The 15,049-nt window shown below is 36.7% G+C and overlaps 1 protein-coding gene across 8 annotated transcripts in view; it reads left to right on the forward strand.

Moving 5' to 3' along the window:
• The window catches only part of Evi5 (ecotropic viral integration site 5), a 217,239-nt gene extending 215,381 nt beyond the window's left edge, over positions 1 to 1,858 (forward strand). For all 8 annotated transcript variants that reach the window (XM_047549565.1, XM_047549555.1, XM_047549599.1 and 5 more), the window contains one exon: positions 1,050 to 1,858. In XM_047549565.1, coding sequence (XP_047405521.1) covers positions 1,050 to 1,361 — 312 coding nt within the window. In that variant the 3' untranslated portion in view covers positions 1,362 to 1,858. The remainder of the gene's footprint in view (positions 1 to 1,049) is intronic.
• The last annotated feature ends 13,191 nt before the right edge of the window (positions 1,859 to 15,049 follow it).

The following is a 15,049-nucleotide window of genomic DNA, read 5'->3' on the forward strand; positions in this document are numbered from 1 at the left end:
GTCTCCAAAGAAGGAAAGGGAGGGATAAGAGCTGAGTTATGCATGCCATTCCTCTCCCCTACTCCCTGGTGAGAGAAGTTCCTCCTGGGGAGGAGGGGAGAGAGAAAGCAGAAATGTTATCCATAACTGGCATTCACGCATGTAGCAGGAAACACCGAGTGGGAAGCAGCTTTCCTGCTCTAACTGTGAGTGATAGTGTTGTGGTCTTTGGGGTATTGTAACAGGATGGAGACTCTTAGCAAATTTTAATGATTTCTAAATCATTTTCATCATTTACAGAATTGTGGAGACATACTCTCAAGACAGAGTATGTGATATTTTTAAGAGTTTGGTCTTTAAGTTCATATCTCCTAGAAATACAGTGGCATATTTACAATGAACTAATAGGATGTCTGGGATTTATCTCAGAATAATCTGGTCTAATGTAATCAGATTGTTCATGATGAGTAGGTTGTTGAAGTTAGGTGATGGGTACTTAAGAGTTACTTATATTATTTCTATTATAGTTTGAATCTAAACTCTATTAGCTATCTGACCTTAGCAAGCTATAAATCTCCATCTCCTAATCCATAGGATTAGGACAATAAAATCTATCACATAGGACTGTCGTGGTGCTTTGATCAAAGTAAGTTATGTGCCTATTACATAACACATAGAAGGCACTCAAAAATTGGTAATTTGGGGGCTGGGGTTGTGGCTCAGTGGTAGAACGCTTGCCTGGCATACATGAGTTCCCTGGGTTTGACCCTCAGCATCCCATAAAAATAAAATAAAGGTATTGTGTCCAACTATAACTAAAACAAAGTATTTTTTTAAAAATTGGTGATTTGGAGAACTGGAGTGTAGCTCAGTGATACAGCACTTGCCTAGCATGTATGAGGCCCTGGGTTCAGTCCCCAGTGCTGGGGGAAAAAATGGTAATTATTATTATGTCTACAAATAGAAAAAAATCAAGGTATTTTTTTCCTTAAATATGAAATATTCATTTTATTGGCTTATGTGTGTGTTTCCTCCATTTGAGTAAATTTATTTGAATTTTGTTTTAACAGCTCAGGTGCCTAAAAGGCCAGAGGGGCTTCTCAGGCCAACCTCCTTTTGATGGAATCCACATTGTCAACCATTTAATAGGAGACGATGAATCATTCCATTCCTCAGATGAAGATTTTGTAGATAATTCCTTACAGGAAAGTGGCATTGGTTTTCCCTCACACAGAAAATCAGGCCCATTGTCTTTGGACCCCACTGTGGCAGACGAGAGTGAGAGTGAAACAGAAGACAGTGTGCTGGAGACCAGAGAGAGTAACCGAAGGATTCAAAAGGAACGGCCCCCACGAAGAGAGTCACACTCAACCACTGTCTGACCATCACTGTGACCCAGACTGCAGATTTCTTTAAGGGATCAGTTGCCATATGATTAGGGATTTTATGGAATTTATCTGTTTCATATATATATATATATATATATATATATATATATATACATACACATATATATATTTTACAATCTTATCTGCCTTTTTTAAAATCTTTGCCAAATCTTCACCACTGATTTTCCATTGCCATAAAGTTTACTGGAATATGGTTAATGGGTAAAATAAGGTTCTAACAGTATTACTGAATATTAATGTTTCTTGTTTAGAAAATATGACTTTATCTAAATGTGGGAACCATTTTGAAGTTCAGAACTATTGAAAATTGAATTTTCAGATAAAACTGCTCTTGTGCAATACTTTATGCTCAGTGAACAAATTGTACATTTGTTTATCTATTTGTTTTCAAGGTGGCTGTCTGCAGATATTTGCCCAAGACATATATCTGATTTATCTTGTATTTTTGTGTTTTGGGGATTTTTTTTTTTTTTTTTTTTTTTGCCACTAAAATTACTATTTTATTAGTGGGCCATGGAAGGTTCTTTTAAACACAAAACCTTTTTTTTCTTGTATAATTTTATAAACACAAATTAATTGTTAACTGTTTTCAGAGTTAAAATTTTGTTTTAATTTCTAACTTTTATGTATATGTAAGGCTTCCATGTGTCAGTTATTGGTCAGAGTAGTAGTAGTACAAATATATTGTTAATTTGTACATATTTATAAATCCGTATACCCAACATCAAGTATCATTTTATATGAGGAACATACATATTGCAAAATAACTTCTTTCAGCATTCTCACAGAATTCTGTAAATAGTAGGTTAAAAAAATTTTAAAAAGAAAACCAGACACTAATATTTTAATAGCTTCAGTATTTTGCTTAGCATTCAACACTAGCAAATTTATAACTGATGCCTGTTCAGAAACACTATTGATGAAATCTTTTATTTCATGTATAGTAACTAATAAATTTTTCATGATTAAAGAGGTTATAGCACATATTACTTATGCTAATATTCTACTTAATATAATTTAAGCAATGGACTGAGGTCCAAGATATACAGAAATTATATCTGCAAAATAATCTATGAACATTATCTTCAAATTCTCTACTTTCTAAACATAGATGAAGCCATATGAATCCTCTAATTCTTCCTTTTGTGTCATTTAGACTTTTTTCCTAGAAAACTGAATGCCTGTCATTGATAAATTGGAAGAAGTATCCAAATTACACTTACCTATGGAAAGACAACAAGAATGTATTGCCTGGATACTTTCCACTCTCATTTTCATTAGCAACCTATGAAAAGAATAGCCATAGAGGATAAGGGGAAAGTAGAATTCAGTAGTATGGAGGTATAATTTTGCACAGTGTGTTAAATTTTTATGATGGAATGGACTTGAAGAGACAGAAGTAGCGTTTTGTCTAAAACCAGAAGTTAAACCTTATGTTACACCGTGGACTAGGCTTTTCTAGCAAGGGGATATGTAGCTTTTTTTTTTTTTCCTGAAAAATGCAATTGAAAACATGCCTTCTGAGTCCATAGAATCAAGTTAAATTCTAATGATTAGGTAATTTTACCTCTGGTCACAACTAGTAATTAACAGAGCCAAGATTTTGTCCTGGTCTCTCTGACATGAAAGCATGTAAAGTGGTCCAGCTAATAAATTTGTCAAGTCCCTGCTTTTCTGACAATATGATTTAAATATTTCCTGAATATACACATCTATAGATATTGATGAAGATCAGTAGTCATAAGCTCTATAGTTTGAGTATAGATACTACTAGAATTGGTATTACTTCTATAATCCTAAAGCTTTGAGGATTCTTCTTTGAGATTGGCAGCCCAGAAGATTATCAATACCCAAGTGAAGTGAAATTAGTCATGGTCATATTGCCTTGACCCCCACATCAAGAAATCTGAATAATCTAGACCAAGAATCAGCCATGTATAGCCCACAAGCTAATTCCAGTCCCCTGCCTATTTTTACTTTCATGAATAGTTGGGGAACATTCAAAAGAAAAATATTTTGTGACTCATAAAAAATAATATGAAATTCAAATTTCAGTGTCCGTAAGTAAAGTTCAATTGGAACACAACTAGTCTTATCCGTTAACCATATTTTCTTTTCTTTGTAATACTGGGGATTGAACCAGGAGCACTTTATCATTGAGCTACATCTCCAGTAACACAAACACACACACACACACTTTTTTTTTTGGTAGGAGATAAGTTCTCACTAAGTTGCTGAGGTTGGCCTGGGACTTGCAATCCTCCTTCCTCAGCCTCCCAAATTGCTGGGATTACAGGCATGAGCTACCACGCCCAGCCATTTTTTATGGCTGTAATGGCAGAGTTGAATAGTTACAATGAAGACCATGTGGCCCTTATAGCATAAAATATCCATTCTCTGACTCTTTACAGAAAAACCCTAGATCTGTTAGTCTTGCCTCTTTAATTTGGCTTAATGGAAGATCAAGTCATAGGTTTTTCTGTTGAGGTATTGATTTGGAAACATAAAATTTTCTGGTGGATCTTATGCTCCAGAACTATTCCAAATGAAAAGTGTGCCAGCTATCTTATGAGAGAGTCTTTGATTCCACAGAAAATTTTTGAAAGATATCTAAAACTTTAGAGGAGAAAAGAAGGAATGAATTCCAGAATCCTAACAGTGTTCTAATAAAACATGGATCATTGATATTTTTAGGGTAGGCTTCACTGAGATATGTCATATTTAACTTTAAAATAAGAACATCTTTCTAGAGTCACATTTGGATTCTACATTTTGAGAAATACTATTTAAAGAATTTCTTAAGTGCTGTTTCTAGTTAGAATTAAGTGTTAACAGAGTAAGTAAACTTTAACTTGTTGATGCGCTTCTCACTTGGATCTTGAAAAACTGGAAACAACATTCTTCTCCCTTAAGGCCTTAATTCAAGCTAGGTGCAGTAGTAGACTCCTGGAATAATCCCTGGAGGCTGAGGCAGGAGGGTCACCTGACAAAGTCCAGGAGTTAAAGACCAGCCTGGGCCACATAGCAAGACCCAGTCTCCAAACAAACAAACAAACAAAAAACAACTGATTAAAAACACAAGAATTTAAAATCTTCCTGGTGTTGAAGATGAAGTAGGATACTATGTCTTGATTTTACTCCATTTCATTCAAATTAGTGTATGTTGTTCAAGACTTTGAGGCACTGGACTATATTCCCTTGATAGATCTTATTCAATCTCATTTTTTTTAAATCAAATTACAATGGAAAAACTTGCTTCGTTGGGATAGTTACATTCCTGATGTCAGTGGCACTGTGGATTGATATGCTGAGAGGAGAGGCTACAAGTCGTCTGAATAAAGTGGAAATTGCATTGAATAATGAAACAGACCTTGAGATCAAGAAAACACATCATAAAGTTTTTTAAATTAGTAGTAAGCCACATGTGGTGGTGTATACCTGTAGTCCCAACTACTCAGGCAGCTGAGGCAGGAGGATCACTTGAGCTCATGAATTCAGGACAAACCTGGGCAACATAACAAGACCCCACTTAAAAAAAAAAAAAAGTAATTAATTAATGATGAGCTCTTTCTTCTTGGCAAAAGAAGTCAAAGATGTAACCTTACACAATTTCTACTTTATTTCCCCCCTTGATAGTACACACTATCCACAAGTTCCAACTAACCAGTTATTTTGAAAAACCTTTTCTTACCTCTGAACATGATGCAGCTTGTTACTGTCCAGATAGTGCCTTTGATTGAAAATAAGATCTAGGTCTTTTGAAGTATATTATTTCTGACACAAGAAATCATTTGGTTCCTCATTTGTCTTTTACATAATGCATTATAACATTCAGATTTGAAGTAAAATAAGTATATGAATTATGTTTTGGTAAAGCTCTTTCATGACTAGCTTGATTATTGTATAGTACCAGGGATTGGAGGCTAACATTTTGTGAAATCAAAGATTGACTTATTAAAACAAAGTTTTAGCTTGAAAGTTATTGCTGCTCTACATTAACGAAACACTGTTTTAAAAATCCACTTCAATTTAATTGTACTGAAATTAATGAAAATTTCTGGTTGAAAGTAGAGTGGATACTATTTGTAATACAAGTTTTTACATCACATCCATTGATCTACCTACCCCTTCTTTTCAATCCAAAGAAGAGATGATAGAATAATACATGCTCTATACTTAAGAGATGCAGAGTTATAATGTATTTCATTTTACTCTCGGAATTTTTTATTGTAACATTGTATAATAACCTGAAATGTTTATTTGTGCCTTTACTTTAAACAATTAAAGTTCTCCTTTTTGTAAAAATGTGTTTCCTTAAATTGTTCATCTTTAAAAGGGGAGGGACAGGAAAACAGATAATGCTTCTTCTCATAGAAGATTTGCATTAACCATGTACAAATAGAGAAACAACATGTATCCCATTTGTATACAATAATAAAAAAAAACTAAAAAAAAGATTTGCATTAAAAAATGTCAATGTTTTCATCTCACATTGTACATTAAATTAATTAGCAACTAAATAAATATATTCAAACGTGATTTGGATATGTATACAGAGGTTATTAATAGTAAAAGGAATTTTAATACAATATCATTTAGTTCAGAAGCAAAAGATCACTATGCTTTGTTTTATGCTCAATATGATTTAAGGGGCTCGATGGAGATTCATGAAATGTGGTAAGATAGCTATAATCCAGGGTTTGTCCACCTTGGTACTATTAACATTCAGGGCCAAATAATTTTTGGTTGCAGGAGGCTATCCTGGACATTGTAAGATGTTTTGCAGCATCCCTGGCCTCTCCACTAGATGCCAAAAATCTTGTGAATTGGTATTAGCAATGTTAAAATTGTACAGCCACTGTGGAAAATAAGTTTGGTGGTTCCTCAATAAAGTTAAACAGCATTACCCTATGATTAGAAATTCCAGATGAACACTCAAAGCAGGGACTCAGATATTTGTACACCAGTGTTCATGTGAGCATTTATAATAGTCAAAAGGTGGAAACAACTCGTGTCCATTGACAGATGAATGGGTAAATAATGTCTATACATACAATGGAAAATTACTCAGCCATTAAAAGGAATGAAATTTCCATACATAATAACAATATGGGTGAACCTTGAAAGCATTATGCTAAGTGAAATAAGGTAGACACATAGTATGTCCACTTACAGATATCTATAATAGGCAAATTTCATAGAGACAGTAAACATTACCAGGAAGGGGGTAGGTAATAAGGGAGTTATTGTGTAATGGATATAGAGCTACTGTTTGAAATGATGGAAAAGTTTTCAAAGTGAATAGTGGCGATGATTGCATAACAACGGATGTACTTAATGCCACTGGATGGTATACTTAGAAATTAAGTCAGATACTGTGGTACACACCTGTAGTCCCAGCCTCTCAGGATGCTGAAGCAGGAGAGTCACTTGGACCCAGAGTTCAAGGCCAGCCTGGACAAAATTGACCTTGTATCAAAAAGAAAAAAATATATTAACCTAAAATAATAAATACTAAGCACATTAAGAACTTGGAGTCAACTTACAAACTAAAGATCTTTAAATAAAGATACTTAGGACTGGGGATATAGCTTAGTTGGTAGAGTACTTTCCTCACAAGCACAAGGCACTGGGTTCAAGCCCCAACACTGAAAATAAATAAATAAAGATATTTAGAAGGGAAAAAGAAAACCTGAGGAATTATAAATTTCATAATGCCTGTCGGGGGGTGGGAGGGACTGCTAAGGCATAGAGTCCTGGCACTAAACTGGTATTCAGACTTTGTATGGACTAAACCTGGACAAATCTCCAACTTCATGGCCTCCATGCTGTTTGTGTGACACCCAGCCAGGTCCTTGCCCTTCCTGACACCAGCTGCCAGATCCCACGAGGCTGGCTCCCTCTCTCCTTTGAGTCTCTGATCAAGTATCACCTGCAAAGAGGCCTTTTCCTTCCTTTAAAAAAGCCTCTTGCCAGGATGTGGGGAGAAAGGTACACTCATACATTGCTGGTGGGGTTGCAAATTAGTGCAGCCACTCTGGAAAGCAGTGTGGAGATTCCTTAGAAAACTTGGAATGGAACCACCATTTGATCCAGCTATCCCACTCCTTGGCCTATACCCAAAGGACTTAAAATCAGCATACTACAGGGATACAGCCACATCAATGTTCATAGCTGCTCAGTTCACAATAGCCAGATTGTGGAACCAACCTAGATGTCCTTCAATTGATGAATGGATAAAGAAACTGTAGTATATATATATATATATATATATATATATATATATATATATATATATATATATATACAATGGAATATTACTCAGCTATAAAGAATAATAAAATTATGGCATTTGCAGGCAAATGGATGAAACTGGAGAATATCATGCTAAGTGAAATAAGCCAATCTCAAAAAAACAAAGGACGAATGACCTCGCTGATAAGCGGTTGATGACACATAATGGGGAGTGGGAGTGGGGCAAGAATGGAGGAAGGAGGGACTGTATAGAGGGATAAGAGGGGTGGGAGGGTTGGGGGGGAAGGAAAAAATAACAAACACCATTACCCTATGTAAATGTATGATTACACAAATGGTATGCTGTTACTCCATGTACAAACAGAAAGAACATGTATCCCATTTGTTTCCAAAAAAAAGAAATTAAAAAATAAATAAATAAATAAAAAGCCTCTTGCCAGATTGCCTTTCCTCAGTACCAATTACTGTCTGACTTTATTTGCAGTTTACATCTTCATTTGCTTATTGTCTATCTCCTCACTAGGATGCAAGCTTCATAAGTGCAGAGATTTTTATCTCTATGCCCAGTATTCACAACAGTGTATTGGTTCTCAACAAGTATTTGTTGAATGAATGAAGAATAAAGTACTTCACCTCAGTTGCTTCACTATTGAAATGAAAGACCATCTGTGAAATACAAATGTCAGTGGGAAACCCAGCATTCTGCCAGCTTAGCTCCAGAGCCCTCTAATTACTGAACGTTGCTCTAGCACATGGCATAGACCCTTTTGAGGAGGTAAAGATGAGCCAGACCAACTCCTACCCACACAGATAGGATGAGAGATACAGGGGTACAGATGCAATGCCACAGGAGTTCAGAGATAACATCCAGCTTGGGGGAGGGGCCTCATATCCCTTCCCCCTCCCTGCCCACACTATTGCCCTTACCCTAGGTACCAGGACAGGGCCATAGACTGCCACCACACTTGTATACTCTGCCCCATTCTTGCTTATCCTTATGACCTACCCATGTAGGTGCTAAAGTCACCTGATTAAATCTGTATCTCTCCTACACTCTAGATTTTACCCAGAGTGCCTGGAAATGAAACATTTTGGTGAGGGGGGACGGTGCTGGGGGTTGAATTAAGGGGCACCAAACCACTGAGCTACATCCCCAGCCCTTTTTTATATTTTATTAGAGATAGGGTCTCGCTGAATTGCTTGATGCCTCTCTAAGTTGCTGAGGCTGGCTTTGAATTTGGGATCCTCCTGCCTCAGCCTCCCTAGCCTCTGGTATGTGCCACCTTGCCCAGCTGTAAATGAAGCATCTTAAACCAGTGGGGATGTTCAGGCCCAGATAACTTTTAAAAATCCTCTTATGTTGGCTTTCAGAAGGTAGTCGCTACTATGTCCAGGGCAAGATCAGAAATCTGCCAAAGCCTCACTTCCTTGTTGCCAGGGCTGGCACTTTTTCAGAGACTGCATAAGATCTCTGAGGTCATCCTCAGTAACAGGAGAGAGCAGGGTCAAGTGGAAAGACACTGGTTGACTTTTAAAGATACTGTTTCTCTGATTTTTTTTTTTTAAAGGAAGTACATACTCTACACATGAGAGAGTCCAAGGCTGAGAGATGCTGTGGCAGTTGAGATGCACCTGCGGACTCCTAACTGTTCCCTGCCTCTGTGCTTTGGGGAGAAATAGACCGACATTGCACACAGCCCCCCACAGCTAACAGAGCAGAGCAGTCAGTCCATTCACTGTATATTGAACCTCATCTCTTCCCCACCACCAGGGGAGTCTTCCTCTCCAGCAGACCTGGTCTCTGGTGTCACCTCTGCCCTTCCCATCCTAGGTCTGGACCAGGTGCCCTTCTTTGGTGCTTGCTGTGTTTCTACCCTCAAGGCACAATGATTAGTGGAAATCCCTAAGTCAATCAGATTGAATCCTCCTCATGGATTTAATTCTCCACTGCTTTATTCCCCACTCACCTGCTTTGCCACTTCTGATTTGTATGTCTCAGAGTCCAGCTTCGGCCCTGTACCTGTCACTGATGCACAGAATTGGACCAACCATGCTCCATCTACAAAGAGAAAGTTTCAAAACCTTTGGTACATGAATAAATGTTCATCTCTGCATCCTCTTTACCACCAGATGAATTTCCCACTCAGCTCATGCTGCTCAGCCTGAAGGATTCTGAACTAACCCCAGACCCCCTCAGCCTGGTTGAACTATTGTCAGAACTGCAAAAGCAAACTGCTAAACCAGAAAAACCAGAGTGGAGGGGTGTGATGTTAAGCATAAATTTGTAAATAGAAAATTTTCAGAAACTAGGCTTGGTGGCACATGCCTATAGTCCTAGCTACTCTGGGAGGCTGAGATGCCAGGATTAATTGAACACAGACGCTCAAGAGCAACCTGGGCAACATAGCAAAACCTTGTCTCAAAAAAGGAAAAGAAGACATTATGCACTGTCTGCAGTTAACTTTTAGTAAATTCATAGATTAAAAGTAAGTACAGCTCTGCCCTTTTCTGAAAAATTGCCTTCCAGTTGTACATTTTGGAGGGATGTTCCTGGAGGGCAGCTCCCAGGGCTAGTGCTGGGATTTGAGTAATCACAGGCCCGAATGGGGTGTGTGGGAAGGTGTGCTGTTTGGTCTGGCTCACAGCCCCTGACACTGTAGCTATTTTAAACAGATCCCACAACCTTTCATTTGCTTCACTAATTTTTCTAAAATAGAATTGTTTATTTGTGGGTCCAAATTGGAGAAGTTTCTTGTTGGTCACCAAACTACTCTTTGGTAAGAGACAATGCATGCCCAGAGCCCAAAAGGGTTTGGCTCATAGTACGTGCTTAGTCAGTGTCAGCTACTATTACTAGCTGAGTTCCTTAAAAAGTGGAGAGAGTAATGTACCTCTGAATTCCCCAGAACCAGTACGGGCCACTCAGTACAGTTATTGATTCCAACATTCCTTTCTTCTTGACTTCTCATCTGCATGCCTTTATTTCCACTGCTATTTGGGCATAAATGTTTTGATGTTGTTTTTGTGCTGGAGATCAAATCCAGGAATTGGTTTTGAATGCTCCGCCACAAAGCTACACCCACAGCCTTCCACATAAACATATTGTCGAGGTGATGGTTCAAGAATCTCTATTTTCTGATTTCTGCTAATGGTTTCAATAGTAGTAGTCATTATTGTAAATGTCATCATCATCATCATCATGATACCTTGTACCAGTCAGGATGTGCTGGATGATTCTGTGGCAACAAATACCCTAAAGTCTCTGTAGGTTATAGCATATCTCTTGTGCTGCATGTCCACCACAAGCTGGCTCCTGCTTTGCTCTACATGGTTTTTCTTCTGGGATGATGAATTCCCTTCTGTTTGGGACATTGCTGATTGTTACAGCAGAGGGAAAAGGGACATGTTGAACCAGCTCTGGCTCCCAAAGCTGCTGCCAGCAAGTGATATGCATCACTTCAGGCACATTTCATTGGCTAAGGTAAGTCACATGACTGAGAGACCGCGAAATTTGGAAACAGTACTTATTCTGTGCCCAGTATTACTTTCAGTAATTTTTAAAATAACAACTTGATTGTGATATAATTCACATACCATAAAACTGCCTTTTTTAAATGAGGACAAATTGCCTTTACTTTTTGTTAAATTCTCATAGCACTGAGGACAAACTTTCTGTACAGATGACTGCTTATGTGAAAACCAATAAAAGTCATTTCAAAAGAGAATTTTATCTCCTTTAAGATGTTATGAGAATCATTTCCATAATTCTAAATTATATTAACTAGTCCTGTGTTTTCTTTAAATCTGTTTTTCTTCTAAAATATTCTGTTTCACTCTTTTCATAGGAATTTAATAAATCAGTCTAGTCAAAGGTAAATGTCCCTTTTCAAAAAGATTAAACACCAATTTCTGTAACATATGGACTAATGATGAAAAATTAGAATGATGTGTGCTATTATCTTGATCCATTATAATACAAAGAAAAAAATTTTTTTGAAGTGTACACTTAAATAGCTTTCATCGTATGCACAGAATTGCACAACCATCATCACTATCTAATTTCAAAAAATTTTCATCACTCTACAAAATGAATCTCATACCAATTGGCAGTCACCCTCAGTTCCTCCTCCTGGCCTCTGGCAACCACTAATCTACTTTCTGTTTCCCTAGATTTTCCTATTCTGGACAATTAGTCTAAGTAGAATCATACAATATGTGGGCTTCTGTCTGTGTTTCACTTAGCATGTTTTTGAGGCTCATTCATGTTGTAGCATGTATTAGCCTTTCATCACTTTTTTTTCTTTTGTTCAATAATATTCCATTGTGTGAGCATACCAAATTTTATCTATTTGTAAGTTAATGAACATTTACATTGTTACCATTTCTTTGTTGACAATAAATGATGCTGTGAACATTTCCTGTACATTTTTTGTATGGATATAAATTTTCAACTTCTTGGTATATGCCTAGAAGTGGAATTGCTCAGTCATGTCATAACTCTGTTTAACATTTTGAGGAATTTGTCAAGCTTACTTAAGTATTTGCAATGCTTTATAATCACACAATTTATCCACATCCTCATTAACATATATTATTGTCTGTCTTTTTAATTTTAATCTTCCTAGTGGGTGTTAAGTGTTATCTCACTGTGGTTTTGATTTGAATTTCTCTAGTGACCAATGACGTTGCGCACCTTCTCATATGCTCTTGGTTCTTTGTGTATCTTTTTTGGAAAAATGTCTACTTAATTCTTTGGCTATATAAAAAATTGATCTTTTTATTGTTGAATTTTGAGAATTCTTTTTATATTCTACATACAAATTGCTAATCAGAATATATGATTTGCAAATATTTCCTTCTGAGTTGTCTTTCACTTTCTTAATGGTACTCTTTGTAGTACAAAGTTTTCATTTTGATGAAGTCCATTTGTCTATTATGTTGATGATTTTTTTTTTTTTTTTGGTACACTGAACCACTGAGCCTCATGTCCAGCCCTTTTTATATTTTTTATTTTGAGAGAGGGTCTCACTAAGTCACTCAGGGCCTTGCTTTGAAAATCTCCCCCATATACCCATATATCCTTTACTCAGCTTCTCTTAATGTGTAACCATTATATATTTGTCAAAACCGAGACAATAATTTTCTTTTTTTTTTTTTTTTTTTTTGTCAGTACTGGAGATTGAACACCAGGGCCTTAGTGCTTGCGAGGCAAGCACTCTACCAACTGAGCTAAATCCCCAGCCCAGCCCAAAGCTGAGACAATAATAATGGTACAACAGCAGACTTTGTTAGATTCTACCAGTTTTTCCACTAATGTCCTTTTTGCTTCTGTCCCAGGCTACACATTGCATTTAGCTAAATACGTTTTAATATGATAATAATTTAATCCTCACAATAATATAATTACATTCAATTGACATATAAGGAAATTAAGGAACGGGGAGCTTAAGTAACTTGCCCAAGGCTATAGAGCCAGCAAGAGATGAAAATTTTCTCGTCTTCATTATAAATTCCAAATTCTAGGTCCAGTTTGTTCAGTATATTCCTCTCTGAAGTGCAATTGAGATGTATTTGATACTCTCAGATACACGTTACTAAAAACCCAACTCAAAAGTTACATAATAAGAAGTGGAAGAGTGTGGAAATTCCAAATTTGGTATAATTGTGGTGAGTTGACAAAATCAAGTTGGTTTTATCTGCTTCACTGGCTCCTCAACAATTACATACCTTATATAAATGTTTCTTGGCATTATCAGTCATTTTTATTTGTTTAGTTTTCTTTTCATACCTTCCACTAGTTCTCAGTACAATCTTTTACAGTTAAATCTGTCAGATAATCTCGGTTGCATCTTCCTGCTCCACCCTGTCTTCTGTGCCCTTGCCAGCACACTAGAAATTCCCTTTACCCCACTCCTATGTTATAACCCTATTTCCTGAACTAGATGCTTTTCTCTAAATTTGCCCTAATAGTACAATTACCCTACATCTTTCAGTTGCCTCCAGAGGAAGGTCATAGTAGTTAAATCTTATAAGACATGGCTAACCCAAAAATGTTCTTATTTAATTTGATTGATAATTCGGGCATCATAGCATAAACTTTCCACTGTTTCCCAGTAGCTTTGGTGTTCTGAAATTTCAAGTAATGTCCTGTGATCTGGACACTGGTCTCAATGTGTTGGGCGCTGCCTGACTGAATCCTTTTAGTATGAAGACTTACATCTTCTAGTTTGGGAAGCATTTTTCTTATTACTTTTTTTCTTTTAATAATTTCCTCTCTCATTGTATTAGTGGGATGTTAGCGTTCCCAGATAACTCTTTAATTTGCCAGTCTTTTCTCTCCTGTCTTATTTTTTAAATTCATTTATTTATTTTTTGTTTATATTTCAAAAGTTGTTATGTATATACACACTCAGTTTTTTTAAAAAAACTTTTTCTATGTTTCAGTGGCTGTTCAGTATATGAATGTTCTTTAATTTGCTTAATCAATGTTCTGTTTTTAGCCATTTTCCCCTACTGTTGGCATGAAACTTCTGAAATAAATTGTAGCATGTATCTTTTTTTTTTTTTTTTCTAGTATTGGGGATTGAACCCAGGGGTGCTTTACTACTGAGCTACATTCCTAGCTCTTTTTTATTTGAAGACAGGGTCTCACTAAGTTTCTTTGGGCCTTGCTAAATTGCCGAGATTGGCCTTGAACTTGAAATCCTCCTGCCTGCCTCAGCCTCCAGAGTTACTAGGATTGTAGGTATGCGCCTCCACGCTAGCTAACAAACTAATTTAAACTGAAAACATTCTAATTGGAACTTTATGGTACTGAGTACTTATGGAGGATTTTTTTTGTACCAGGTATTGAACCAGGGATGCTTAACCACTGAACCACATCCCCAACCCTTTTTTTACTTTGGGACAGAATCTTGCCAAACTGCTTCCCTAAGCACTGCTTCACTAAGTTGCATAAGGTCTCACTAAATTGCTGAGATTGGCCTTGAACTTGCAATCTTCATGCCTTTCTCAGTTGCTGGGATTATAGGTGTGTGCTCCCTCACCTGGAAGATATTTCTTATCTAATCTGAGAGATGGCTTCATAGATTGTAGTTATAACATATATATATATATATATATATTTTTTTTTTTTTTCGGTACTGGGGATTGAACCCCAGTGCTTGTAAGGCAAGCACTCTACCAACTGAGCTATATCCCCAGTCCTAACATGTATTATTGCTATTATGTTTCTTACCATCCTTAGAATGAATACCATGAATTCATTGATAGGTTCAACTAAGAGCATCCCTATCCTAGGGTCATCAGATCTGGAGATTAGATTAGGATGGTCAGGGCACTGACAAGAGTGAGGTGGCTGAGAACTTTCAAATGCCTGGTGAGTTATCATTAGTTGAATTTGTTTT

This window comes from Sciurus carolinensis, chromosome 1 (assembly GCF_902686445.1).
Source record: "Sciurus carolinensis chromosome 1, mSciCar1.2, whole genome shotgun sequence".
NCBI lineage: Eukaryota > Metazoa > Chordata > Mammalia > Rodentia > Sciuridae > Sciurus > Sciurus carolinensis.